This window comes from Plectropomus leopardus, chromosome 14 (assembly GCF_026936395.1).
Source record: "Plectropomus leopardus strain MGB_pleo_1.0 chromosome 14, ASM2693639v1, whole genome shotgun sequence".
Lineage (NCBI taxonomy): Eukaryota > Metazoa > Chordata > Actinopteri > Perciformes > Serranidae > Plectropomus > Plectropomus leopardus.
In genome coordinates this window covers 20,970,269-20,996,291 of record NC_142189.1, presented here as the reverse complement: position 1 = coordinate 20,996,291, position 26,023 = coordinate 20,970,269, and the positions used below count along the sequence as shown (strand labels likewise).

The window sequence follows — 26,023 nt, the reverse complement described above, 5'->3', positions numbered from 1 at the left end:
CCGTACCTGCCCCACCACCAGTGCATAGTTACGCAGCCCAATCTGACCAATCTACACAAGATCCGCGGCCTTACCCAAAACGGCAAATCCTAAAATAACCATGCGCTGTTCAAATAATTCAGTCAAGCAACACATTGAAAGGGATCATTTTTTGGGACATTTCATTCATATGGAACTTAGATAATTCAGGAAATACAATTTCTTGCTTATTCTCATGTTATTAAGCAGCACATCTCAATAGATAACGTGCCTGTTAGTAACAAACCTGATGGAGGCAGCTCTCATATTTCAGCTGGTGTACAAAAAGCTGACAAACAAAGTCAGGATTAAAATGTTAAAAAAAATAGATTCAATTATTATTATATTATATTATATTATATTATATTATATTATATTATATTATATTATATTATATTATTTCCACATATTTATCATCAAAAACCTGAAGTCTGAACCACATGTTCATTTTTTCACCCAGAACGGAACCCAGAAATAAAATTAAGATAAAAAGACAACCCCAAATCACCTTTTTGTAGTTACCCATGGGTACCTGACTCATTGCAGGACTTGGACTAGGGTCCTTGGAAAACTATCGTCAAATGTGGACAAAGGCATCTACAAGTCAGTCTTGGAGATCTGAGTAGGATATGCTCACCTCCACACGCACACTCACTCTGTCCATTCAGTTCAGCTCATAATGAAAGCTCAGGTCAGTGTGTGTAACGTATATTATGAGACTAAAAAAACATGGAGCCCTACAATGGCATGTCCAGAGTACTTTTATTGGGGTCTCCCAAGTGGGGCACTGACTTAGGGATGAAAGTACGAGCGCTGCTGGAAACACTCATGTCAGCAAAGCTTCAATTTGTTATATTTGTCTCCACTATCCTACTTCAATATGAACACTGCAGTGTCTTACATTCCTGTTTATAGTTTAGTTTAAAAGATAAATAGACCGACCATTCACAACACAACAGAGTAACACCACGCAAATGTAAAATAACTCTTCCATACTTTATTAGAAAAAATGTTTGTCCCAAAGTAAATAGTACAATAGCAAATACAAATAAGTGCCAACAAGATTAAAGTGCCAAAAAAAAAAAAAAATAAGCCTGTGTGAAAAAAGAATGCCATTGCCAGTGTTCTTGTTTAATCATCTAAACTTAACACCGGCTTCTTCTAATCCTATTAGGTGGAGCAGCCATTGAGATCCAAGAAATGTGTATGGCAGAAGTTGCTGTCAAAGCAGAGGAAGAGAGCAGTCGTTGCCTGCTTCCGCATGGCTCCACTTTATAATCTACCAAGGTATGATTGCATGCATTACACTTGAAGTGTCTACATCTTTGCTGGATTGTTTTTACTCCAAAACCAAAACTCAAGAAAGTAGCAGAGAGCTCCATGTGGTGCTACCAGTAGATGAGAAATTGTGTAGCAAGTGTTGTAACATCACCTCTGTGTGTGCTGGTCAAACACCACCACTCTTTTTTTCTTCTTCCATTTGACTCACAACTCTCATTTCTCTCTCTTCTTGGGTCCTGACCCTGCATTAATGCACAGCCTCCCTCCAACTGTTTGTAGGACAAATGTCTGGCCCGCAGCTGTTATCAAGGAGTAGAAAAAAAGGGACACTAGCAATTTCATGCCCTGCTGCTCTGTAACTCAATCACAGGAAGTCAGGCAGAGAGCTACAGTAGGGAGGAAAACAATTATGAGGCCCAACCTGGGGGTGGCCATCTTCAATATGGGCTTAGGCGATGCCGCCCGCCTGCCTGACAGCATGACTCATTTATTTAGAGTTGTTGACAGTGAAATATGACACAGCATACCTTATAATTATTATTCACTATGCGGGCACAATTGTTTGTTTTTGTTTGGGTTAATAGATTTATTTGTGAGGGCTGAACGTGGAGCTTCTGGATAATGTCGACTCTCCCGCAGTTTCACGCATTCAGATGTCATCTTTTCTCTTTTGTCTCTCTATTCAGCCTTTGTTCTCTCCTCAATGTCACAACTCTATTGTACCTCATCCCCTCAGGCACAAAAATAATAATTACTTCCTGAAATCCTACCGACATATTTGGCTGGAGATAATGCACGAGAACACAGACTATGACAGTCTGCTCTCCGTGCTGACGGTAACGTAGTGCTGATTCAGTGTTGCTACTGTACGACCTTGCATACCTTTCCTAACTACCCCTCGCTTTTCTCCAGGCTCAGTTAATGCTACAAATGTAACTCCCATTCAGATATTCCTGCTGGTTTTTCCACTGGGTCATACCTGTACAGTAACGTAAGCAATAGTTTGACATTTTGGGAGATATTTGTAATTGCTTTCTTAAGAAAATTGATACCACTCTCATGTCTGCATGCTAACTAGAGCCAAAAGGCAATAAGCTTAACATAGCTTAGTATGAATACTGGAAGAAGGAAACACCTAGCCTGGCTCTGTCAGAAGGTAAAAATCAAATCAGTCTAACAGCACCTCTAAAAGTTAGTAAATACGCAAAACGCAGAATGAATTTTCAACTCTCATTACTAGTCTTTTTTTTTGGCTCCCCACGCATGGCATTGTTATGTTACATACTTATCGTAAAGGTTTAGGAAAATTTACATTTTAGTGATGTAACTTATAATAACTCTGGAGTTCTCTTGATTTCACACTAAACACCAGGCCCCTGGTGTAAAGTCCTGTGTTTGTTTGACCCATCCACCCCCACAATCTACCTCCTTATGTTGACAGCGCACATGATTGCAGACTTCCAGATTACATAAGTTATATACAAACTGTGATGCATGACTTTTTGTAGGTGTATGTATAAACAGTGTATGACAACAGCCTGAGCAAACACCTATTTTCAGAACTTGTATGTAACATGTAATCCTATGGCACACTCACTTTTCTCCAAGCCTGCTCCTTATTTTCTGCATCTGTAATGCGGTAAGGTGGAGTCATAGAGTTCTGAGTGCCCGCAAGCACCAACAATAAGTTTGTCCTTCATTTCTGATTCTGCTGACATTGGGAGAATTTCAAGATTGAGAGACTTTTGCAAAGACAGTGTCACGGAAAGTTTATGCCCAAGTTGAAACCCCTTTGTCGAGCGGACACATATTCGTGTCTATTAACATCAACAGGAGCCAATTGGTATCATTTTGTATATATGCATGTACTGAAGTAGAGAAATCAAACCACCAAGCCATGTAGGCTTCTTTCACCTGTTTCTAATATTTACAAATTTCTATACTAAGTTAATCATCTCCTGGCTGTAGCTTTCAACTTTGCATGCAGACATAAGAGTGGCATTAATCTTCTAACTCTTGTCAAGAAAATATATTTCCTTAAATGTCAACCTTTTCCATTAACTGTTGCTGATGTGCAGATGTGGGTGCTCAATATAATATAATATAAATGTCTAGAATTGCAATTTCTGCCTGCGGATGTGACTGGATGAACAGTCTGGCAGAGAGCATGTACATCACATTTGTGTATTTATAAGCAACATGGCAGTTTCCTCTGAAGAGACCATTTGGATGTACCAGCAGCCCAAACTAACCAGCATTAACCTCTTCTAAAAGGTCTTCTCACCTCCTCCTCCGCTCTGCTTCTATCTAACCCCTGCTGATCTCCTCTCACCCTTCCTTAGGCATCGCTCTATTAACCTCTTCCTCCTGGCCTATCAGAGAATATGGATAGAAACAGAGGAGTACTCTTTTGAGGAGAAGCTAGTGCAGGATCTTGCAGTAAGTACTTGTGTCACCGCCCAGTGCCCTCTTGTTGGTACTCGTGCTATGGGGAGCTGAGAGTGCGCACCCCCAGCACCACTTTCCTTTACTTGTGTCATCGTTAAAAGTGCCCCAGTTCCACCACGAACCACTGGGTCGCGCACAGTCATCCATACGATGTATTTCAGCCTGACGTCCCATTTTTGGCAAGCATGACATCACTGCTGATGTCAGAGCCACCTGATGTATTTCGACCACCCCGTCCCATCCAATCGGTAAGACAGCATCTTGCATCGATGCTTTGACTTACCAGTGAAATTTCTGAAAGTTGTGGTGTCTTTCTTAAATTTGAGCAATCATAAAACATCAGTCATGCATTGAATTTGTAAAGAAAGCAGAAGAAAACCAGCACGTAGACTAGCTGCTTTCTTTACAACTTCACAAAGTGCTTTAAAAACATTTTTGCACTTTGTAGCCCATTATAACCAACAGCATAATATGCAGAGATTAATGAAAAATGCTTAAAGGATTAAGGAAATGGAGTTTAATAAATTCAGTTTTCTGATCTGAAATAAGAGGCTATCATGAAGGCACGCTGGAACTCGACATACCCTTCTGTGCTCAGGGGTGGGCTTTTTTTTTCCAAAATGAAATGAAGATAAAATTTGAATTAAAGCAACTTTTAAAAAATCTAATCTTTTTCACTTTATTCGAAATGAAAGCCAGAGGGCACCGCACAAGACGTTAAGGGTGTTACAGATGAGGGACATTATGGTCGAGCCAGCAAAGCACACATATTTGCAGCAGCTCTACAGAAAAAAATAGTTCCAATGTCTGCTATCATGTCGAGTGTCTGCTATCATGATCAGTCCCTGCTCTGGTGTAAGGAAGTCTATGATAAAGTGTAGACTGGGCTCATGGAGAGTCATGCTTAACTCCACTCTTTACCTTTTAACACTGCTGAACATCATCCGCTCTATGTGTGTGTGTGTGTATGTGTGTGTGTGTGTGATGTTATAAGGATCTTACTGTTTTTCTTGGCATGACATTTGCCACGTAGCATTCAAGCACTAGTGATGGTGCTTATCTGACCAGAGCTGTAAAGCTTTTTCTACGTTCATTGAGGTGGTTTAATTTATTACAAAACATTATAATTTATAAATTCTTCATATGTGTTCTTTTTACTGGTAAAATCTGTAGGCTTTACCAGGGCTTGAGAGACGGTCATAGTGGGTGAAAGGAGAGCCAGGTTCAGGGCTGCACATCCAGAGGTGTAAGGACACTAGTGGAGAGCTGACAGAGAGAACTCGTCTGTGGTCATTGACCCTGCATATCTTCCACCATCCCTTTGGTCCTCCAGCATGCACTGTGGTCCCTGGCTTAACTTCAGCTGATTGGCTCTATCCCGCAGCCCCCAAGCAGCCTCCATCAAGCCCCACTGACCCCTATTGCACCAACATGGAATGGGTTCTGTTCTGGTTCCCACACCTAGTTGCGAACCATTTGGAACATTTTGATCAAAAATAAGTTGATTGGAACCTAAAAAGGTTATAGCAGGTTTTTCTTGACCTGAAGTGCGATCTGTGATGACATTAGTTGGTGTGTCATACTCTACAGTTTGTAAAGAGCAGATGAAGAAGGCAATAATAGAGAAGTTAAGTGAGAAGTCATTAGAAAAAAAAAGTGCAGTGGTCTCATTAATAGATGCTTGTTTTGGGATAAAAAAAACAAACATCTGTAATAAAAGAACAAAAGTTTGCAGGTAATCACTGGAATCCACCATCTTTCCACTACTGTTTACTTCTGCTGTGCATAGTGCAACACCCTCCGTTGATGACGCTTCCTTAATTATAATGGTTAGGATTAAAGCTGGTAGAAATGCAGGCTGGTGTGCCAGATAATACCAAGGTTCCAAGAGTCACAAATGTAAACAGTTCAATAACCAGAGCAAATATGGTAGAGAAGGGGTAAGAGAGGGCGGGAGGGCATTGGGGTCCGTGCCCACAGCCGAGGGCCCGCTGTCGGCTTTTCTTTAACGATCACATACCCCCTTGCATCTGAGCTTTGTCTTTTTTCTCCTGGGATTTGGTGCCCTCGTTCTCCCAACGTTTGTACGCTGATTGCATAAAAATCTTTTGTGCTCTAGCCAATCACAGCACAGTGGGGCTGGACTTGCCAAGAAAAGCATTGGGATCCATAGTAATGTGTAAGTGTGTGTATGTGTGCCAGCATGTGTGTGGATGTGCCTGTCCATGCTTGCGCTTGTGGTTTATTGTCCGCATGCTGTTAGTGTATCCTGTCATTGTCTTTTTTTCTGATACGACCTGATTCTTTTCAGGTAAGTGTTATATATTTAAGTGATAGTTAGATATAACTCTAATTACTGCTCATACAAAGTATCTTATAGTCTACATTAAGATGAGGTGCCTGAGCTCCAGTATTTACACGCATGGGTTTGTCCAGAAAACACAGCCCAAAGTGGAAGAAGAGGAAGAGGAGGAGGTCAGAAAGCAGCCAGACCCTCTTCACCAGCTCATCCTGCATTTCAGCCACAATGCTCTGACTGAGTGCAGGTGAATACACACTCACTCTCACACACCTGGCCACCTGGCACCAACACACTTTCCTCCATCTGTGCTTCATAATAGTTTTGGCCTGACTCTTAGTAAATAAAGAGCTGCATTAAGCTAAATCATCACTATATATTTAATCTGGGACAAAACACAGGCAGCTTTGTAGTATTTCCCTGTAGTCTTGCTACACATACATCGCACTAAAAACTTGCTGATTATTACTATAAATAAGAGATGTGATGGTGTGCTGCACAGGTTTTAACCATCAGATATTTATCTTCTTTTTTGTCAGTTCTTTGGAAGAGGATCCCTTGTATATTGCATATGCAGATATGATGGCAAAGGTATTTCATTCTCTAAATTGCTTTTACTGAAATGTATGCAAAGTTTTGCAGATTGAACACTCTGCTCTCTTTCAGAGTTGTGATGAAGGTGAAGAAGAAGAAGATGAGGAAGGAAAAGAGAAAACATTTGAGGTGCAACTGATTTCTTTCAGATACTGCTCTGCATTTCACTTTAATTTTGAGTCATGTTCGTAAGTGGTGCCTCACTGTGTTATAATTTCACACAGGAAAAGGAAATGGAGAAGCAAAAGATGCTTTACCAGCAAGCCAGACTCCATGACCGAGGAGCTGCAGAGATGGTGCTTCAGATGATCGGTGCCAGCAAAGGTAGAAAGAGGCACATTCACCTGCCTTTTGCCACTTTTTGTATTGCCACTATGTGATGTATGATTTGTGGTCATCAGGTCGACTTGGTGCTATGGTGATTTTCACCCTCAAACTCGGCATTTCCATCCTCAACGGGGGAAACATACTGGTGCAGCAGGTACCATATATATATTTCCCTCATACCCTGTACATATTGCTTTTGTACTATTCTGCACTTTACTGTTTATTTGCACTCTGGTTAGATGCCAACTTCATTTTGTTGTAGTGTACTTGTATTGTGCAATGACAATAAATTTAAATCTCATCTACTCTAATCTAGACATCACAATCCGTGTAGTTAACAGCATCTTTATTATCATCCCACGCATTTGTTGTGCTTTTATCTTGATGCAGAAAATGCTGGACTACCTGAAGGAAAAAAGAGACGTGGGCTTTTTCAAAAGTTTGTCTGGACTGATGATGTCTTGCAGGTAATGAAGCCAACCATCACCAAGTATCACACACAAAGCACCTGGTGCAGTCAGCAATAATGATCCAATACACCTTTTTCCCCGAATTCAGCGAATATTGAACGTTCTGCTAGCTGTCATGTCTGTGTGTGCTGAAAAAAAATCTGGTGTTCATACACAACCATGGGTCTGTAGATGGGAATCACATAAAGTGGGTTCAGACCGAGCCACAAATTGCTATTGGGTGGGAGTGAGAGGGACGCTTCTGAAGGAGCACTGGTGGGAGGGGTTTAACTATTTTGATGTTTGGGTCAGAATCGCAGACTCCAATACTAAATGGGAACTTCACAGTTTATACTGAGAAAGGTCAGTTTCCTTGTCACAGGAAGCACTACCCAGACTGTGAAGACAGTTGTCTTCTGTGGCTTTGGTGGTGCTTTGTCAGGTCTGAGAAACCAACCCTGGTTATGTCATCAGGATTATCTGAGCTTGAGCTTTAAGACTAATGATTTAACAGAAAGCTTTAAAATCTGGGGCTGTTGAAAGACATAGGTGTCTCCCAATCAGGAAAACTTTAATGAAGACATACTATTGGTTGAACTATGGGAGGTGTAAAATCCAGTGATTTTGGAGCTTCACCTATATTAAGGACTTAAAGTCAGGATATTGCTAATTTCTATAAACAGATTCTGCATATTTATGCATATGTATGACAAGATTTTGATACCAGAAGTGTTCTGGTTTCCATTTTTACTCTAGTGTTGATCAATCATGTTTGAATGGCAGGTAGATTGTCCATAAGAACACACTGAAATGCAAACTTGGAACCCATGGGTGACAGTTTAGCTTATTATTCATATTTTTTAATTACTCTGCACTCATATGCAGATATATGTTCATAGAGATTAGCCAAAATGACCGGTGCACAGAAGAGGAAGTCTTAGCTTGGATATCCACTAGCTACACCTGGTCAGCCCAAATATTGGCCCTCGCCCGCAGAGGCTTATTTTTATCTTTTATTTTTGACAATGGCAAATTGCTTCTGAGACTGGGACACTGCCAGCCATTTTTTGGCCATTATATTTTGAACTGTCTCTTAATAATCTTATGACTTAACGGAAGTGCAACACTAAATTGCTGGAGTGCTCCTTTAAAATACCTACTGCAGAAATAGAGACTATAGAAAGGAAATATGTCATAGGTCAGGCTTTGTCTTTTGTCTCTTACAGCGTTCTGGACCTAAATGCATTTGAAAGGCAAAATAAAGCTGAAGGTCTGGGAATGGTTACTGAAGAAGGATCAAGTAAGTGAGGATAAAAAAACATGTTAAACTTCTCTGAGGTAGCCGTAGATGTTGATTTACCAACAATAGTAGGAACGTGTCTTCCACCAGAAGACTTTTAATCACGCTGAGGCAACGTATTTATGATCTTAAGGTAGTACTGAATAAAAAACTCAATATCTGTGGCATAGAATGATTTTTATGCTTTGTATCACTGTATGAAAAAGCGCAGTATAGACAGAACCTCAATATTAAAAGTTCAGCAATTTATATGCTACCCTGTGTTGTTGCTGAATGCTGATCTACTGCAGATCTGAGAGTATCTTTGTACAATGAAACACAGGTTATGGAATTTATAGCTTCATTTGTTCAGCAGACAAACTTTTTTTTCTTCAGCAACAGTTGAAGTTTCCGCCATTCAGTGTTACAGATGTGGCCCAAACCACGGTACAAGCTATAAGAGATATCTCTGAGGACACATGAAGACATCTTTTTGTGGCATGATGTGTCTCATTCTTAACGTCCTTAAGTTAGGCTCATAATCGGCTGCAAGACGAATGACGCAGCGTTAGCTTGACGACAACATCTGCTCTTTAGTTTGCTGTTGTGCGAGCCCATCTCCATGTCACGTGCGTCTCTTGTGTCATGTTGTACGTCATCATCATGCAGGTAAACCTGTGCTACTGTATGTCTAAGTCCTGTCTGGGCCTTGTCTGCCACTTAAAAGCACTCACAGTCACATCCACATTAGAAAATCCACATTTAATCAGAGGTGTCTATTTGATCTGATGGGTTGCATACAGTATATAAATTTATAAGTTCTTCTCATGCATATTCCAGCTCATTGTCACCTCATAAGCTCAGGCATAAGTGATGGTAAACTGTCTAACCTGTAGTCTAAACACCTGCCTAGCGAGCAGACTGTACTGTTAAGACTTTGTTTAAATGTAACTGCATGTCAATGTTGCCAATCAGTGTGAGTATGTAAAGATATATATATATATATAGCGCTATCACTCTCTCCTGTTCCTACTTCTTCTGATTGAATATCAATGTCTTCTCCTTTGCTTATGTCTGCTTTTGTTTTGTTTGTTTGTTTTCTTCTGATCATGTTTTTTATCTCATCGGTCGCAGTCAACGTGAGTGAGCGGGGTAAATACATGGTTTAGATTCTACTCATTTTTATGCAATGCTGACATCTTGATTGCTCTCTCGTTCAACGCCTCCCTCCCTCTCCTCATTCCCTTTCAGTCCTCCTTTACCCACATCCCTCCTCCTCCTCCTCCCTCCTTGTCCCTGAATGCAATACAACCACCTTCTTTGTACCTTGGACTGAAGGAACGCATGCATGCTTCTTTGACATCTGGATAGATTGTTCAGTCCATGGTCAGGTGCCCCAAACTGACTCAAATCTCCCCACTTCTTATTTAGTAAGAAGTCAGTGCTTGTCATTTTTGTGGGACTTTTTCTTTTTTATTATTTTGATGATACTAACCAGCGTGTAATAAGAAATAAATCTGCCAAAGCTTTGTTTGTAGGAGACAGCAAAGCTTTGCTGGTGTTTAACAACAAAGCTCGGTTTTATTCCTTTATAAAACTTGTCTTTAATTTGTAAAATGATGCACTATACCTCGTCTGTGTGTTCTGAACCTCAAATATAGTGCACATAATTTGATGGCGTTTGACAGCTAGACAGCAGCTTCACGAGGAAGTGAAAGCTATGCAAGCCTTTATGCCTGTACTGACATTAAAATGATGGGTCTCTGACCTTCGTATCACTGAAAGGGGCAGTTAATCTTGTTTCCTGTCCTCAGGTTCCAAGGTACTGCAGAACGATGAGTTCACTAAGGATCTCTTTAGGTTTCTGCAGCTTCTCTGTGAGGGCCACAACAATGGTAGGTGGACACTTTTGCATAAACCAAACTTAAAGTGGAAATAGACAAGTCTTTGCTTTAACTTATCATTAAGAGATTAATATTTATTGCACAGTGTAATGGCTATAGAATAATGACTCCATTGGTGATTAGAATGGTTCCCAATGAGCCTCGCTCTCACTATGCAATTTTGTTTGCCACCCTGGAAAATAAAGGCCCAATATATGGTATAGAGGAAGTGGATCAACTGCTGCACAACCAAAACAGAAAACGGAAAGCACTTTTGTTTTTCCTAGTAGCTATCCCCAGTTACCAAAGAGTATCAGTGTTAGTTCTTTGCAATTACTATCCCCACTATTTCCAGAGGAAATGACAGACGGCGAAACAACCAAAGTGATGATGTAATTTTGTGCCTAATTGAGGGTATTTTTTTTCATTTTTCTGTTTGCTTTGTGACTCTGTAGTCAGTATGTGTTAATTTGAGTGACATTTTGCAGGTGAAGGCCAGGGGCGGCCCTTACACTTTGGTCCCCTGGGCCTGTGCCTGGGAGACCCATTCAGTAACACATGCATGTTGAAAAAATGCTCAGAGCGAAAAACCTAACAGTGGTCTTTTCTCCTTTTAAATAAGCTGCATGTCATTGTTTAAGAGGCTTGGGGGTGTGAATGTACAACCAATTATTGTTTCAACTTATTTTTTTCTTTTAGATTTTCAAAACTTCCTGAGAACTCAGACAGGAAACACAACTACAGTCAACATCATCATCAGTACTGTAGACTACCTATTAAGACTTCAGGTATGATATTATTATAGTCAGATCTAGGAAAAAAATGTGGATTCATTCACATTTTCTTATGTTAAAAATCATTTTATTCTTCTTTCAGGAATCCATCAGTGATTTTTACTGGTACTACTCTGGGAAAGATATTATAGATGAAGCAGGTCAGAGAAACTTTTCCAAAGCACTGGCAGTGGCCAAACAGGTCTTCAACTCTTTGACAGAGTATATCCAGGTGCCATATTATAACACACTGCACCACATTAAGTTCTTATTAAAACCCTTGGCTTAAAGACTGATGATGCTCTGTAATAATCTGTCCTTTCTCTCTGTACCTTCTTTCTGCTGTGTGCTTTAGGGTCCATGTATTGGAAACCAGCAGAGTCTGGCTCATAGCAGGCTGTGGGACGCAGTGGTGGGCTTCTTGCATGTTTTTGCCAATATGCAGATGAAGTTATCCCAGGTTTGTACTTTTGTTTGCTCTAATGTGGTGGCACTGCTATGTTTTTGTGCTCTGCTGAAGTATAGTTTTGAGGTTCTTGCATATATTCAGTGTGCAAACTAAACCATGGCTTTTCGGGAAGACGAGGTCGCATTGCTTTAGGTCAGCACATTTGATGTATAATAATCAATTAATGACCTCATTAAACCTCAACATGGGTATCAAAGTCAAACATCTCAGTATATATAGAAAGCTTTGTTGTTTTCTTTTTGACGTGCCTGTATGCTGACTGCAAAACAAAGAAATGAATAGGCTGGGTGAGACTATAGAAGCTTTTTATTTCCTTATTATTGAGTTAAAGTGAGTGAAGTTTAAGATATTGCACCGCAACACTTCAACGGTGATGGCAAAAATAGCATGCATGTCACATCATTATTAATCTGACGTAGTTATGAATCACCTTCATGAATAAATTGTACATCAAACAGTCTAATTGAATGCCTGATCTATGATGATAAAGCTGCATAAAAATAGAAATGGATAGAAAAAATTGCAAATAATTAATATTTGAGAGACCCCTCTTCACAAATTATCTTTCCAGGGGAGCTCATATTTTAAAAAGAGGAGCCAAGCTCCCCCTGGCTCCCATGTAGTTGTTTACACCCTAAATATTAGCATTTTAATCCCCTTATGTATGTGACAGCATCTAAAAAAGTTGCAAATTAAGGTTTTACATATAAAACATATGATCTTTAATAAAACATATTGCAGTATTATTGATTTAAGTTCCCATTAGTGTGTAGTGTTTATCTCCTATTCTTTTTTAGCTGTATGGGACAGTTACTGTGTAGATAATGGGAGAGAGGGAGGTGTGACATGCAACAGAGGAAGCCTGCTGGAATTGAATAAGGGTTTGCATTAATGCATGAGATGAAATTTAATATTGAGGTCTTGTAGCCAAGTGTTTAAGCTGTATACATTTTAAGGGGCTTCATTGTATGCATCTTAATTACTTGGCTACCAGATGTCCCAGGGATTAAATTTCTGCTTATACATCAGTGATAATAATCCAATAACATAAAACATGAGATGTACAGTAATGAACATGTTATTCTGCAGCATGATGAGTATTATTTACCTTTATTACATTTTTTTCTGACAAAACTAATGTTCTTTGACTGGAGCGACATTCAAAAATCCAGTAATTGTACTGTAATGGAGTACCATTGAGAACTGCTACTTTTAGCGAAGTAACAGTCTGAGTACTTCATCTACCAATAGTATGTGTCCAGCTCCTTTAAAATATCTGTGGCCACTAGAGGGCTCTCCAGGCTCAAGAATAACCTCAGGCTACTGCAGTACAATTACATATGTCATTCCACTCAGCTATATGATGTATGACTCCATCAAATCCATAATATTTCCTTCCTACCCAATTACCCAGAAATGGGATGAATGGGATGAAATCCAGCTGCCTAACCTCATCCCATGGTCATCAGTAAGGACAGTAGAAGCCTGTATGACGGAGAGCACAGGTGGAGGGGTCTGAATTTAGCACATCAAAGTACGCCTCAGATTTATGGCATGCTGAATACAGACTCCATAGAGACCCTAAATGAGTCAGACTGACCTAGCCATCTGCTCTTAGACAGTAAAATAACATTAACCCTGGTGCTGATGGATGGATTTTACGTAGAAGGCCCCTCTGGGCCCCAGCAGGGCCTTCGTGGGTCCCTACAATCTGAGGCAGCCTTGATCTCTCAGGGATATTAGACAGGGTGGCTTTACTCTTACAGGCAGGCCATCAGTAGTCTGTGTGATATAGTGTAGCGTGAGTCACAAGGTTTTTTCTTTTATCTTTCCCTCGCAGGACTCCAGTCAGATTGAATTATTGAAGGAGCTGCTGGACCTTCAGAAGGACATGATCGTCATGATGCTCTCTCTTCTTGAAGGTTTACTTGCTGATGACTCACGACATTAGTATACAAGGATATTGTATCTGTGATGGCTTTTATTTTGTTTGCTTAGAGTGTGTCAGATATTTACCAAGGCTGCTTTGCTTAAAGGGCCAGTTTGTAGGACTTAGAGCCAGATAAGTAATGTAATGAATTAAGCATAAGCATGCATGTCATTACCTTAGAATGAGCCATTTATATCTACATCAGGAGCGGGGCCTTGTCCATGTAAATACACAATGTTTCTACAGTAGAAGAGACGAACCAAACACTGACTCTATAGATAGGGCCTTTTGTTTTCAGCCACTTTAGTTAGCAGTCCTTCCACGATGGGCAACACAGTGTCAGAAAAACACTTTTTTATTTTATTTATTTTTTCATGAAACTGCTTTAGTCAGTGTTTAAACTGGTTTAAGTCACCAGGTCTGTTTGTTTTGGGGAGAAAGAGACCTCTGTGGATAATTCGACTCCTGGTAAAAACTTCCTGAATGTCTGGATCTTAAGTTACAACAGCAGAAAGGTGACGACACATTGGCAGATGCTGGGCTAGCGGCCTGTCTTTGATGTACCAAACAGCAAAGGAGAACCACTGATTTGTAACGTAAAAGTGCTTTATTTCAATTTTTTAAGAAGAGATCTCTGCAGATAATTTAGCTCTTGGAAAAAAAACTCTTAACCAGAGAAGGAATTCTCACAGGGAGTTCACACTTGTCACACAGATGTTTCAGCTAGTTGCAATCTGCAATCCTCACTGCTAGATACCAGTAAATCCTAAAAACTGTTCCTTAATCTGCATGAGTGTTGCTTGTTATTATGTGCACTAATCATCTTTGCATCTCTCTCCTTTACTTCACAGGTAATGTTGTCAATGGAACTATTGGCAAACAAATGGTGGACACTTTGGTGGAATCCTCCAGCAACGTGGAGATGATCCTAAAGTTTTTCGACATGTTCCTCAAGTTGAAGGACCTGACTACCTCTGATAGTTTCAAAGAGTACGACCCCGAGAGCAAAGGGGTCATCTCAAAGAAAGATTTCCAGAAGTCCATGGAGAACCAGAAACAGTATTCCCAGTCTGAGATTGAGTTTCTTCTCTCCTGCGCCGAGGCCGATGAGAACGACATGTTCAACTACGAGCAGTTTGTGGAGAGATTTCACGAACCCGCCAAGGACATTGGCTTCAATGTAGCTGTGCTGCTGACTAATCTCTCTGAGCATATGCCTCACGATGCTCGCCTCTCGACGTTCCTCGACCTGGCTGAGAGCGTGCTCAGCTACTTCGAGCCTTATCTCGGTCGTATTGAGATCATGGGAGGAGCCAAGCGCATCGAGAGGGTCTACTTTGAGATCACAGAGTCGAGTCGCACCCAGTGGGAGAAGCCTCAGGTGAAAGAGTCAAAGCGACAGTTTATCTTCGATGTCGTCAATGAAGGCGGGGAGAGCGAGAAGATGGAACTGTTTGTCAACTTCTGCGAGGACACCATCTTTGAGATGCAGTTGGCTTCTCAGATTTCAGAGCCGGATCCGGTGGAGCGTCCAGAGGAGGATGAGGACGACAACCAGAGTGTGGTTGAAAACCCAGAGGAGGAAGAGGAGGAGAGCGTGATGTTGGAGTCTTCCTCGGCTTTTACGGTCGCCTGCATCTCCATGAAAAAAAGCCTCTGCCGCTTCCGTCAGCTGCTCACTCTCAAGAGCATGAGGCGGCAGTACAGAAAGTTCAGGAAGATGAGCATACGGGAGATGGTGCGAGGCTTCTTCTCTTTCTTCTGGATGATCATCACAGGACTCCTCCACTTTGTCTACAGCTTGATTTGGGGTTTCTTCCACATCTTGTGGACCACTATGTTTGGGGGCGGCCTCGTCGAAGGAGCCAAGAACATGAAGGTGACTGACATTTTGGGGAACATGCCAGACCCCACCCAGTTTGGGATTCATGGAGATGTGTTAGAGATGGAGAAGATGGAGGCCAATGAGGCATCGGCGCTGGCGGAGATGGGTCAGATGGCTCAGGGAGATGCAGGAGAGGCAGACCTGATGGCGGAGTTGCTGAACATACAGCCCAAGAAGGAGGGAAAACACGGGGCGGAGCCAGGATTGGGGGACGTGTCTGAGGTGGTGGTGGGGGACGCTCCGTCCATAGCCAGCGCTGTCAAGCAGAAGAAGGCGCAGGTCAGAACTTATGATAAATCCAATTTTGTCAAATTACTTCTATTCCTTAATTGTGTCTTTACTGACGGACACTAACGACACTGCAACATTATTATTGACATTTTACTTGAAACACATCTGTTATTATATTTGAACTGTTTAAGTGATTGATGGTCGTGTCTTTGTTATAGTTGGCTGCAAAGAAGAAAGCTGTAAATGGAGACTACAAATCTGACTCAGAGAAAGGAGAGTGAGTGTTTTTTGATCATTATTTATCCTCTGTCAAATTGCAGTTGATGTGTTTATCATGTGATTGTAGCATCTTAAAGCATTTTCTGATGGCGCCGTCTATCATTGTGTTTCGCTGTCCGCCACTTCTACTTTTTTGTAGTGTTGTATGAATCATTTTCTAATTCTTCAGGAAGGGGGTTGAAGTATGAAAATTGTCAAAAGTTTAACAACATTGAAGGTAAAGGGTAAGCCCGGCATTTTTCAACCTGGACGATTTTTGTCCCATGTGCTTGTGTCCAAGTGCCTAATTGGAAAACCAATTTTTGGAACATGAACTGTATGAAAATGTAACCATTTAGGGCATGTTTGCACTGCCAATTACATCCACTAAAAGCAATTGTTTTTGCCACTAATCCAGCAATCTCAAATGTGGTTTGGCTGAAATAAACCCTTAATTTAGTTGGTTTGTTTTTCAAATAAAAAACTGTTTTTCCCCCAAAGTGGTGGATAAACTACAGAACTCAGGAGCTTGCCACGAACATAAACCCCCCTCCAAGAACCGTGCAATAACTGTAAAGAACACTTATGCACTTTACTAATCGGTTGGAATTTTAAGAAGAAGCTTACATTTCAATGCACATTCTTACATTTATCTATTTATTTATTGCGGACTTTATCCTACATGTGATAGTTTTGTCTATTTTATATCTGTTTTAATTTATATTTAGGCTGCTAAGTTTTACAGATGCGGCCGAACAAAATTTCGTTGTTTAGCAATATACAATGACAATAAAGTCATATCTATCTGTCTGTCTATCTGTCTGTCTGTCTTTCTGTCTATCTTAAGTTACATAGCCAGTTATAAAAATATGCTGCCTCTTTATGGTTCATGCTGAAATTACTGTTGATTTGAATGCCTGTCAGCGACAAAAACAAGCACTTTCAGTGGATGTTCATCAACAGTGCACACATGCCCCAATTAGTTACATTGCAGCCTATTTCGCAACTGTCGGCTGTAGCTCTCTCACTCAACTATAAAGCAAATTGAATAAAACAAATTGTTGTTCCCATCGATCATTTAGCCACAAAAACATTGAAAAAGAAGATCCAGGTTGGAAAATATCAAAGTTACCCTTTAACTCCTGGTGGGATGTGAATGAGTTCTGTGTATCTATGGTTTTGTTCCCCTCATTGTTACAAATGCGTGTGTGTGTGTGTGTGTGTGTGTGTCTGTGACCTTGCAGCAGCATGCATCAGACTCCCACTAACTGGGAAATTATTGTTACAGTTCAGAAGATGGTGAGAAGAAGGATCATGATAAGGCCAAAGACGAAGTCCCTCCAGAGCCTTCCCTAGAGGAGAAGAAAGCCCCGAAGAAGAGGCTCGGCCAAAAGAAGGAACCACCAGAGGCCTTCATGGCCAGCTTCTTCGCTGGCTTGGAAGTCTACCAGACCAAGATGCTGGTCAGATATTTCCCTCACACAGAAATTAAGATCAGAACTGTTAGCTAAAGCACACCAAGAGAGTACAAGTGAGCTTGTTACACACTTACAACTTATGCAGTAATTATTTTTTTTTACAGAATTACCTGGCCAGAAACTTTTACAACCTCCGCTTTCTGGCACTTTTTGTCGCCTTTGCTATCAACTTCATTCTGCTCTTCTACAAAGTAAGCACACATAATTTATACTCTGTAATACTGCTGTAGAAGATTTCTGTTATTAATTGCCTTTAAACATCTCATTGTCTCAGGTGACAGGTGATTACTCAGATGATGAAGACCCCTGGGATGGTCGAGGCAGAACTGGGGAGGAGGAGGAAGATGAGGGTGCTCTTGAGTATTTCGTCCTGCAGGAGAGCACAGGTTACATGGCGCCAACGCTTCGCTTTCTGGCTGTACTGCACACAATCATATCATTCTTGTGTGTAGTGGGATACTACTACCTGAAGGTACAGTAACACAAACACCCCTCTCACAATCTTACTAATCTTAAACAAAATTTGGGTTTTTTTTTGTATTTTTTACTTAAAAAAAAAGCTTTATAGTGCTTGTTAGCATTTTTATGTTGCGATCGCTGACATACAGACACAGCAATGCACTCCCTGTCAATTTTAGCTTTAAACAGGCTGGATATGCAGCATGTTGACTAGAATGTGGATGCTCAGTCTGAACAGGCCAGGCTGGGTTAGGATGAATATTTACAAATGATGTTCGGGTTCGAACTACTTTACATGCTGTTTTAATTCTTTTTAGTAAAAAATATTTTGAACAGAGTTCCCATGGTCATGGACAACCTGAAAATTTCACAACCACGTTTTACAGGCCTGGGAAAGTCATGGCATTAGTAAAAAAAAATCATTTAAATTGTCATGCAATTTTGTTGCATGTAATGAAATTATTACATTAATCTTTCGTGTAATGTAACATAACGGCAAATTTCTTTTCTGAGCTGATCACGTAACATAGCTCTGATATTAGTCAATGTGTGACAACGTTTTTTTTTTACCGTCATGTTTGTTTCTTCATTTCCGCCAGCTAGCTCACATTATGTTTGAATAGAGTTTGAATCTGATATGTTTAAAAAAATGGGCAGGCATGTGGGACAAGGAAAAAAGAAATGAATATGGTTCTTGAAAAGTCATGGAAAAGTTTTGAAATTTTATCAAGGAAAATGTGTGGGAACCCTAAGTGTAAAATAAACAAATATATGTGGCTTACTGTTTGTTTTCAGGTCTGAGGTTTGTTATTTATGTGATTATGCATGAACGCTACTTATGAATTAAACACATAAGCTATTTCTAGCAGTAAATATTCTTGAAGCCTTATGTAGAGTGCTGGAGGTTAAGCAAAATATGTCATTGGGGAAGTATAAAACTGCAGAAAACCTGGGGACTGCAGCAGCCCAGGCTTGAGTCCTTTGCTGCAGGTCCTTCCCTCTCCTATCATCTCTCTGTAAAGCATGAAAAATGGAAAATAATGGTATAGAGGTCATGGTGACAACAATTAAATGACAAGTGCTACAGATTTTATTTCAGACATAAATAAAAACAGAAGCTGAATGTGAAAATGCCTTGATGCAGCCAAATTCCCTTTGTGTCCCAGGTGCCCTTGGTGGTGTTCAAACGTGAGAAGGAGATAGCGAGAAAGTTGGAGTTTGCGGGTCTTTACATCACAGAGCAGCCGTCAGATGATGACATCAAGGGACAGTGGGACAGACTGGTCATTAATACTCCGTGAGTCAACTGCAGAACTACTCATCTCTGAGTCATTATCTCTTATTAACAAATAATTAATGCTGATTTGTTATTCTGTTTTACAAGTTCCTTCCCCAACAACTACTGGGACAAATTTGTCAAGCGAAAAGTGAGTGTTTAAACTTTTGTGTAATCTGTTGTGCAAACACACCATAAACCAAATCTAGTGATACTTACTTGTTTACTTTTGTTTCTGTTTTGCTGCTTATAGGTGATCAAAAAGTATGGAGATCTCTACGGAGCTGAGAGGATAGCAGAGTTGCTGGGGTTGGATAAGAGTGCCCTGGATTTCAACCCTACGGAGGAAACTGTCGCCAAGGAGGCTTCTCTGGTGTCCTGGTGAGAGATAACACAGATGACGAGAAGTCGGGCCAGAACAGCTTGAAGCAAAAATAGAGGTCAAATAAAAATATGCGCCCCTCATATTAACTTTTTTTTTTTTTTTGCCAGGTTGAGCTCAATTGACACAAAGTACCACATCTGGAAAATGGGAGTGGTGTTTACAGACAATGTAAGTTTGAGTACAGTTTGAGATGATTAATGTCTCTGTCTTGTGGTTTTATGGATGGCAGAGTCAATCATTTGATGGATGGCTGGATAAATGGGTTGATGGATGATATTAAAACACAACAGATGGATCGTGATTATCTTCTCTTTTTGTTTCTTCCCCAGTCCTTCCTGTATCTAGTGTGGTACACCACCATGTCCATCCTGGGCCATTACAACAACTTCTTCTTCGCCGCTCATCTGCTGGACATCGCCATGGGGTTCAAGACCCTTCGCACCATCCTCTCCTCTGTCACACATAACGGAAAACAGGTGAGGGTGAGGAGGATGCAGGTCCTCCTCCAAACAGCAGGGGACACTGCAGAGTTGGTGGTCACAGTTGGGTTATAACCGCTGCCTGTTTATTCCCTGATGTTCAACCGCAAACCACTTTTAGCAGCGTTTCTATATTCCTGCCCCACTGATGGTATTTTGGATAATACTGATGTCATGCCTGCAGTCAAATGCTGTAGAAAGAAATCAGTTATTTTGAATTTTGCTGTAAATGGCAACACAAATGACAACCATGATCTTTTATCTGTAATGACCTTTTTGATTTTTAACAGATTATTTATGAAGAGCAAAGAAACAAAAACATAATCGTGTAAGAATCAGGACTTTTATGTATGTATTTTTCTCACAAACTTTCAGCAGCTTTCAGCAGTTTGACCACCAGCATACAGAAAGTCTGAAGCAAAATTACACAGTCAAGCCTTGATATTATGGGTGAATTACTAAACAAGGCTACGGGGCACAGGCCCAGGGGCCCAAAGTGTCACAGGGGCCCCTGGCCTTCACCTGCAAAATGTCACTCAAATTAACATGTATCACACAGGAAAAAGACTCGTAATGACCACAAAGACATAAAAGGACCACAAAGTGACGCAAAGGAACTGTAAAGAAATGCAAAATAACTACATAAAGGGGCAAAGCAACCACTAAATTACTATAAACAGACAAAGAAGACCCTAAAAACACAATATAACTTTAAAGAGACACAAAATAACTACTGAATGACACCAAAGAGAGACAAAATGTCTAAAAAGACAGACAAGATGATACAAAAAGACACAAAATGATTACAAAGTGACACAAGATATCTACAAAAAAAGTCAAAAAATACTACAGAAAGACCCTTCATGATCTCAATGAGGCACAAAATGTTTAAAATACACAAAATCACTGCAAAAATAAAACAAATTTACCAAAAAAAAGCACATTACCCAAAAGAGACAAAGGACTACAAAGAGTCTCAAAGCAAACAAAAATACACAAAAGAGACACACAACCTGCAAAAAAGATACATAAAGACTAAAAAGACATGCAAAAGAACAACAAATGAGAAACAAAACCACCACAAAGTCTGTGTGTGTGCTTCTATGTTCAGTAGGAGGTGAGGAGGGGCTTTGAGCGTATATGTACCCAGGGGCCCATTGTCTCATAATTCCCCATATTCTTGAATTACATTTTGTGTAAAACTAGTTTTGGCTTTGATATTAGCAGACTGTAAGATATTTACACATTCATCGAACACAAAGCAGCGTGGGGCTCCTATTCTACTTGTGTCTTGTCACATGACTTATCTTACTTTCCTTTTAACTGCAATTTGGTCTTTTGATTACTGGGAGAAATATCTACACTTCCAGTGAGTGGTTGGTATCACACTGCAACATGTTGTAATGGATAATGGATGTTAAAACAAGCAAATTTTTGTGTTGTGTCAAGTCCTGTATCTTTGCAACCAATACTTGCATCTTTCTCTTGTAACATAAATTGGCAGAACTGAGGCAGATGCAAGCAGAGGAGGCGAGGATTCGTAAATGTCATTGTAATGAAATGTAAATTTCTATGCACCCAGCATCCTTTGACATTTCAGTTCAAATGGCTCTACTGCCTGCATTTCACTCCAAATTCTGACTGTCAGTTCTTGCAGGGGAGATTCTCATGTCAACTGACCACAGGCACAAATCAAAATTTAATGTCACCTCAGTCTCTGAGGGTGGAAACGCACCCAAATGGCGAGGCCGCAAGGAATCGCCGACACCTCCTGCACTAAGCTGCCTGTGTGCAGATCAATCACCCTGTCAGTCCAAATTCAGTTCACTGCTGCTGAGACTGTTGCTGCTGTTTAAGTTCATTAGTGTCCGAGTTGCGTATGAATGGAATTTTACGTCAGATGTAAACATTTATTTATATGAATATAAAAATGATGTGTGTGTGATTGGTTACTGCGCTACACTCTCCCCTCTCCATTCTAGCAACCAGTAATCCCATCATGTTCCTCGTATGGGTTTAACTCATTTTTATGATAAAACAAATCTGAGCTGGCAGCTTTGTCTTGTGTGTTTCTACACCAAGTACATAAAAAGACAGGGAGTTTTTGATATTTCACTGCCTGCTGTCTGTTTTTCCCTTCAGCTGGTGTTGACAGTGGGCCTGCTGGCAGTCGTGGTCTATCTCTACACTGTGGTGGCCTTCAACTTCTTCAGGAAGTTCTACAACAAGAGCGAGGACGAGGATGAGCCAGATATGAAGTGTGATGACATGATGACTGTAAGTATCTGTCACATTTATGTTTAATTATAAACACATCCAGACACCAACACTTGAAGAGGTCTGTTCTCTGTGTTTCCACAGTGTTACCTGTTCCACATGTACGTTGGCGTGAGAGCAGGAGGGGGTATTGGGGATGAGATCGAGGACCCGGCTGGTGACCCCTATGAGCTCTACCGCATCCTTTTTGACATCACCTTCTTCTTCTTTGTTATTGTCATCCTCCTGGCTATTATCCAGGGTGAGCTTCAGAACTGTACTCACACTTTTTACTGTTTGTTTTAGTGTATTTTTTCCACCAGACAAAATATCTCTCAAAGATTGCTTCAACAAAATTTACTGGGTCTCATTCGTGAAACATGAGCAGAACGGATTTGTGTGTCAAGTGTTTGCAGAAGGAAATTTACATGTGTGTAGGCATCTATCAATATATTAGTAGCTCCGATGTTTCATTATTAGAAATTACAGTTTTAATTTATACTGTGCTCTGTTATGTTCAAAATACGCAGATGCTTTTGTAACAAGTCTGTTTACAGCATATTCACAGGTGACAAGTTGCACCTATGCATAGTAATTATCCCCTCTTTGTATGGTGATTAATGACTATTCATGGGTGGGGATGTACGCAAATTACTGACTAGTGGGAGCCTCAATTTACTAATGATTGGCATTCATGAGCTACACACATGTTTTCTGCAGCTTTCATGAATCCAGTGTAGTTTTTCAGTAACAAGATGTTTTATGTGCAGATGTACTCACAGATTTACTATATTTCATGAATCAGGCCCAGTGTATTTCATGGCCACACATGCAAAGACACTGATATTCCTCACAGATTTTACAATAATCCCTTAATCAGTAGTCGATCCAAATAACGCTCCGTACTGTTTCATGAGGAAGTGAAGGGTTTAAGATTGTGGTTGCAGAGTTGCAGTACATACGATGTTCTCACAGCAGTTTCGGTGTGATTTCAGGTTTGATCATTGATGCCTTTGGAGAGCTGCGAGACCAGCAGGAACAAGTCAAAGAGGACATGGAGGTGAGAGTGAATTCTCACCCGTAGTTGCTAACCTGTGGAGCACTGAAGGAGGAAGCAGGAGTGGGTTGAGGATGGAGGTGGTACTCAACAGGGATTCTCAACTTGCTTTGGCAGGAGGCCACTTTTGCAAAACAACAGGCGGCAAGGGGTCCATTCATAAAAAAAGACAATAACAGTTAGCAGATAAAATGAATGAAAAGTTAAATACATCCTTCTGTTTTTCAATGAATTTTTAAATTCAACATTTAGACATTTACTGTCCTCATTTATCTTTGCCTAGAGGCAAATCCAGTTGAAGCAGCACTGCAGCACCGTATGCAGGATCCGAGGTATTTAGCCTCGAGTTTGGCTTTTCGGCTCTCGTTGTCTTGCTTGTTTGGATCCAAAAGTGGTGATAATTAAACAAAAATGTGAGGTGGGGGGTTGAAGGTTGGGTCTGAATTACAGACTATAGTGTCGCTTGCAGACAGCCCGTCTCACAAGTGGTCCCACTTAAATATGAATAACTGTTTATAAGGATTGACTCGCTTGTGGAGCCAGCCTCAGGTGGCCATTTGGTGAACTGCAGATATTTTTTCCACATTGGCCTCATTTTTCAGTCTTGGAGGTTGCTTCTTGGTCCTCACACTGTTGCTCTTTGTTTGTGTGCAGTCCTCATTACATCCCCCTCGCCGTCATCATCATCCACCCGAGTATTACTTTCTTACTTGCTGACAGTAGGTTATCCGAATGATAAAAAGATACCATGCGAGCCGTTTCTTTGTTGTTGCAGGTTTGTCCTGTCCCAACATTTTCCTCACTGTGTCTTGGTCAAACAGCTTCTGTAAAGCTGTTAAAAAAAAAAGACAAACAGACGTTTTGAAGTCAGTGTGCAAACACGAGTGACACAACATTAGAGTTTTTTTTCAATTTCAGTGGAAAAGAAAAAAATATGAAACAGGGCCCTCCACATCTGAGGAATGCTTTTCTGGTATTTTATTTTTAACAATATATATTTAATTTATTTCTTAATGAACCTTGGCACCTTATTTACATTTAGAGTGCAATAAATAAATAAATCCACTGTGATCAATTTATTTTCACTGTGAATTAATCTTTGGGCCACCTGGCACCCTGTCACTGGCAATAAGTTGAGTTTCATTGCTGTAAAGGAACATATTATGATTTACTGACCGTATTTACAGTATGATGGTTAAAATTATAAAAGTAACCAGATGAAATGGATAATTATCGTTTACTTAATGTTTGTCTTGAAGCAAAAGTATAATCATATTACAATTATATAAATTACTTTGAAAACAAAGTTAATATGAATATGTACAGTATTTATAGCTGCAGATGACTGAAACCACCTATTGTACTATAACAAAGACAAGGAAGTAATAAATCTTTTGCGTGCTAAGAGTTTTCTTAATAGTCACCATGTCATACTAAGTCTGGTATATTTTACAGACAGTAAGCCCACAAGCTTTAAAACTGTCAGAAAAGAAAATTCCTCTCCTTTCAGGGCATCTGGAGTTTAGACATGTGGCCTACTTTTGTTTCTTGAGCTCTCCATCTCTCTTCAGAGTCCTCTAAGCAACAGTCAGTCAGATGAAGGTCAGAGCACACTTTTGGTCCTGAAGAGATTGCAGTGACAGGGGAAAATAAATATTTAGTTTAAAACATGAGCGACTGAAGTAAGCCCAGACAACCCTGATGCAGAGATGGTGAGTTTATCAGCCAAATGTACTTAATCTATTTATTTACTTTGAAGTATTTTGTAATGACAGAAAAAATGCAACATAATACTTTCATAGTTTGCATTTGTGTATTAAAAATTCCTAAAATACATTATTTTTACAATATCATTTAAAAAAAAAGGAAAGAAAAAGTTTTATCCCAAGGTTTAAACTGTAGAACATTAATATGTACAACAATTAATGGCCAAATGTAATCACGAATCATGTGACATGTCCAGCTTCTCTTTCTCTTCTACTATTTTGCGCTGTATTATACTATACTGTACTATACTATAAGGTATTATGAGATAATGATGTATCTTTTGTACTCATTCAAATAGTTGCTAGTAAAGAAGTTACTGACTCCACTGTATTTAAAATCATCACTCTTGAAAAAGGAATCAGCTTAATTCTTCGTCTTATGGTTATCTGACAGAGGTAGCGCATCACCGTGGTGGCCGAATTGTTCAGTTCCCAAAGTTTCATTTAGCTGTTTAGTCAGTTAATGGGCACTTTTGACGCGTTTCCTTTACATGGTGCGGCCTGACTACTCAACTCTACAATTCTACAATTCTACAATTTCATTTAGCAGACGCTTTTATCCAAAGCGACGTACAACACAAGCAACTCGCTCTTTTTTCCATCAGCAAGAGTTGCAGAGCGTCTGGTACTTTTTATAGTACCATCTTATTCAAGATTCAAAGTGAGCTGAGCTAATACTAGAAGGTGATGCAAGAACACTGCAGACTTATCGTTCATAGAGAATCATTCATCAGTGAGACGAG

The 26,023-nt window shown here is 40.2% G+C and overlaps 1 protein-coding gene across 9 annotated transcripts in view; it reads left to right on the top strand.

Moving 5' to 3' along the window:
- The window catches only part of LOC121953328 (ryanodine receptor 3), a 138,139-nt gene that overhangs the window by 108,029 nt on the left and 4,087 nt on the right, over nt 1-26,023 (top strand). For 4 of the 9 annotated variants that reach the window (XM_088087645.1, XM_088087644.1, XM_088087642.1 and 1 more), the window contains 28 exons: nt 1,193-1,305; nt 2,036-2,135; nt 6,184-6,293; nt 6,586-6,637; nt 6,713-6,769; nt 6,865-6,964; nt 7,042-7,121; nt 7,358-7,434; nt 8,643-8,716; nt 9,830-9,847; nt 10,510-10,590; nt 11,278-11,366; nt 11,455-11,583; nt 11,707-11,811; nt 13,661-13,742; nt 14,602-15,914; nt 16,085-16,143; nt 17,413-17,587; nt 17,707-17,793; nt 17,877-18,074; nt 19,228-19,358; nt 19,446-19,488; nt 19,591-19,718; nt 19,830-19,890; nt 20,052-20,198; nt 22,344-22,478; nt 22,563-22,719; nt 23,453-23,517. In XM_088087645.1, coding sequence (XP_087943771.1) covers nt 1,193-1,305; nt 2,036-2,135; nt 6,184-6,293; nt 6,586-6,637; nt 6,713-6,769; nt 6,865-6,964; nt 7,042-7,121; nt 7,358-7,434; nt 8,643-8,716; nt 9,830-9,847; nt 10,510-10,590; nt 11,278-11,366; nt 11,455-11,583; nt 11,707-11,811; nt 13,661-13,742; nt 14,602-15,914; nt 16,085-16,143; nt 17,413-17,587; nt 17,707-17,793; nt 17,877-18,074; nt 19,228-19,358; nt 19,446-19,488; nt 19,591-19,718; nt 19,830-19,890; nt 20,052-20,198; nt 22,344-22,478; nt 22,563-22,719; nt 23,453-23,517 — 3,966 coding nt within the window. Of the gene's footprint in view, nt 1-1,192; nt 1,306-2,035; nt 2,136-3,641; nt 3,739-6,183; nt 6,294-6,585; nt 6,638-6,712; nt 6,770-6,864; nt 6,965-7,041; nt 7,122-7,357; nt 7,435-8,642; nt 8,717-9,829; nt 9,848-10,509; nt 10,591-11,277; nt 11,367-11,454; nt 11,584-11,706; nt 11,812-13,660; nt 13,743-14,601; nt 15,915-16,084; nt 16,144-17,412; nt 17,588-17,706; nt 17,794-17,876; nt 18,075-19,227; nt 19,359-19,445; nt 19,489-19,590; nt 19,719-19,829; nt 19,891-20,051; nt 20,199-22,343; nt 22,479-22,562; nt 22,720-23,452; nt 23,518-26,023 lie in introns of all 9 variants that reach the window. The other 5 variants (XM_088087646.1, XM_088087641.1, XM_088087647.1 and 2 more) reach the window with 3 other exon arrangements.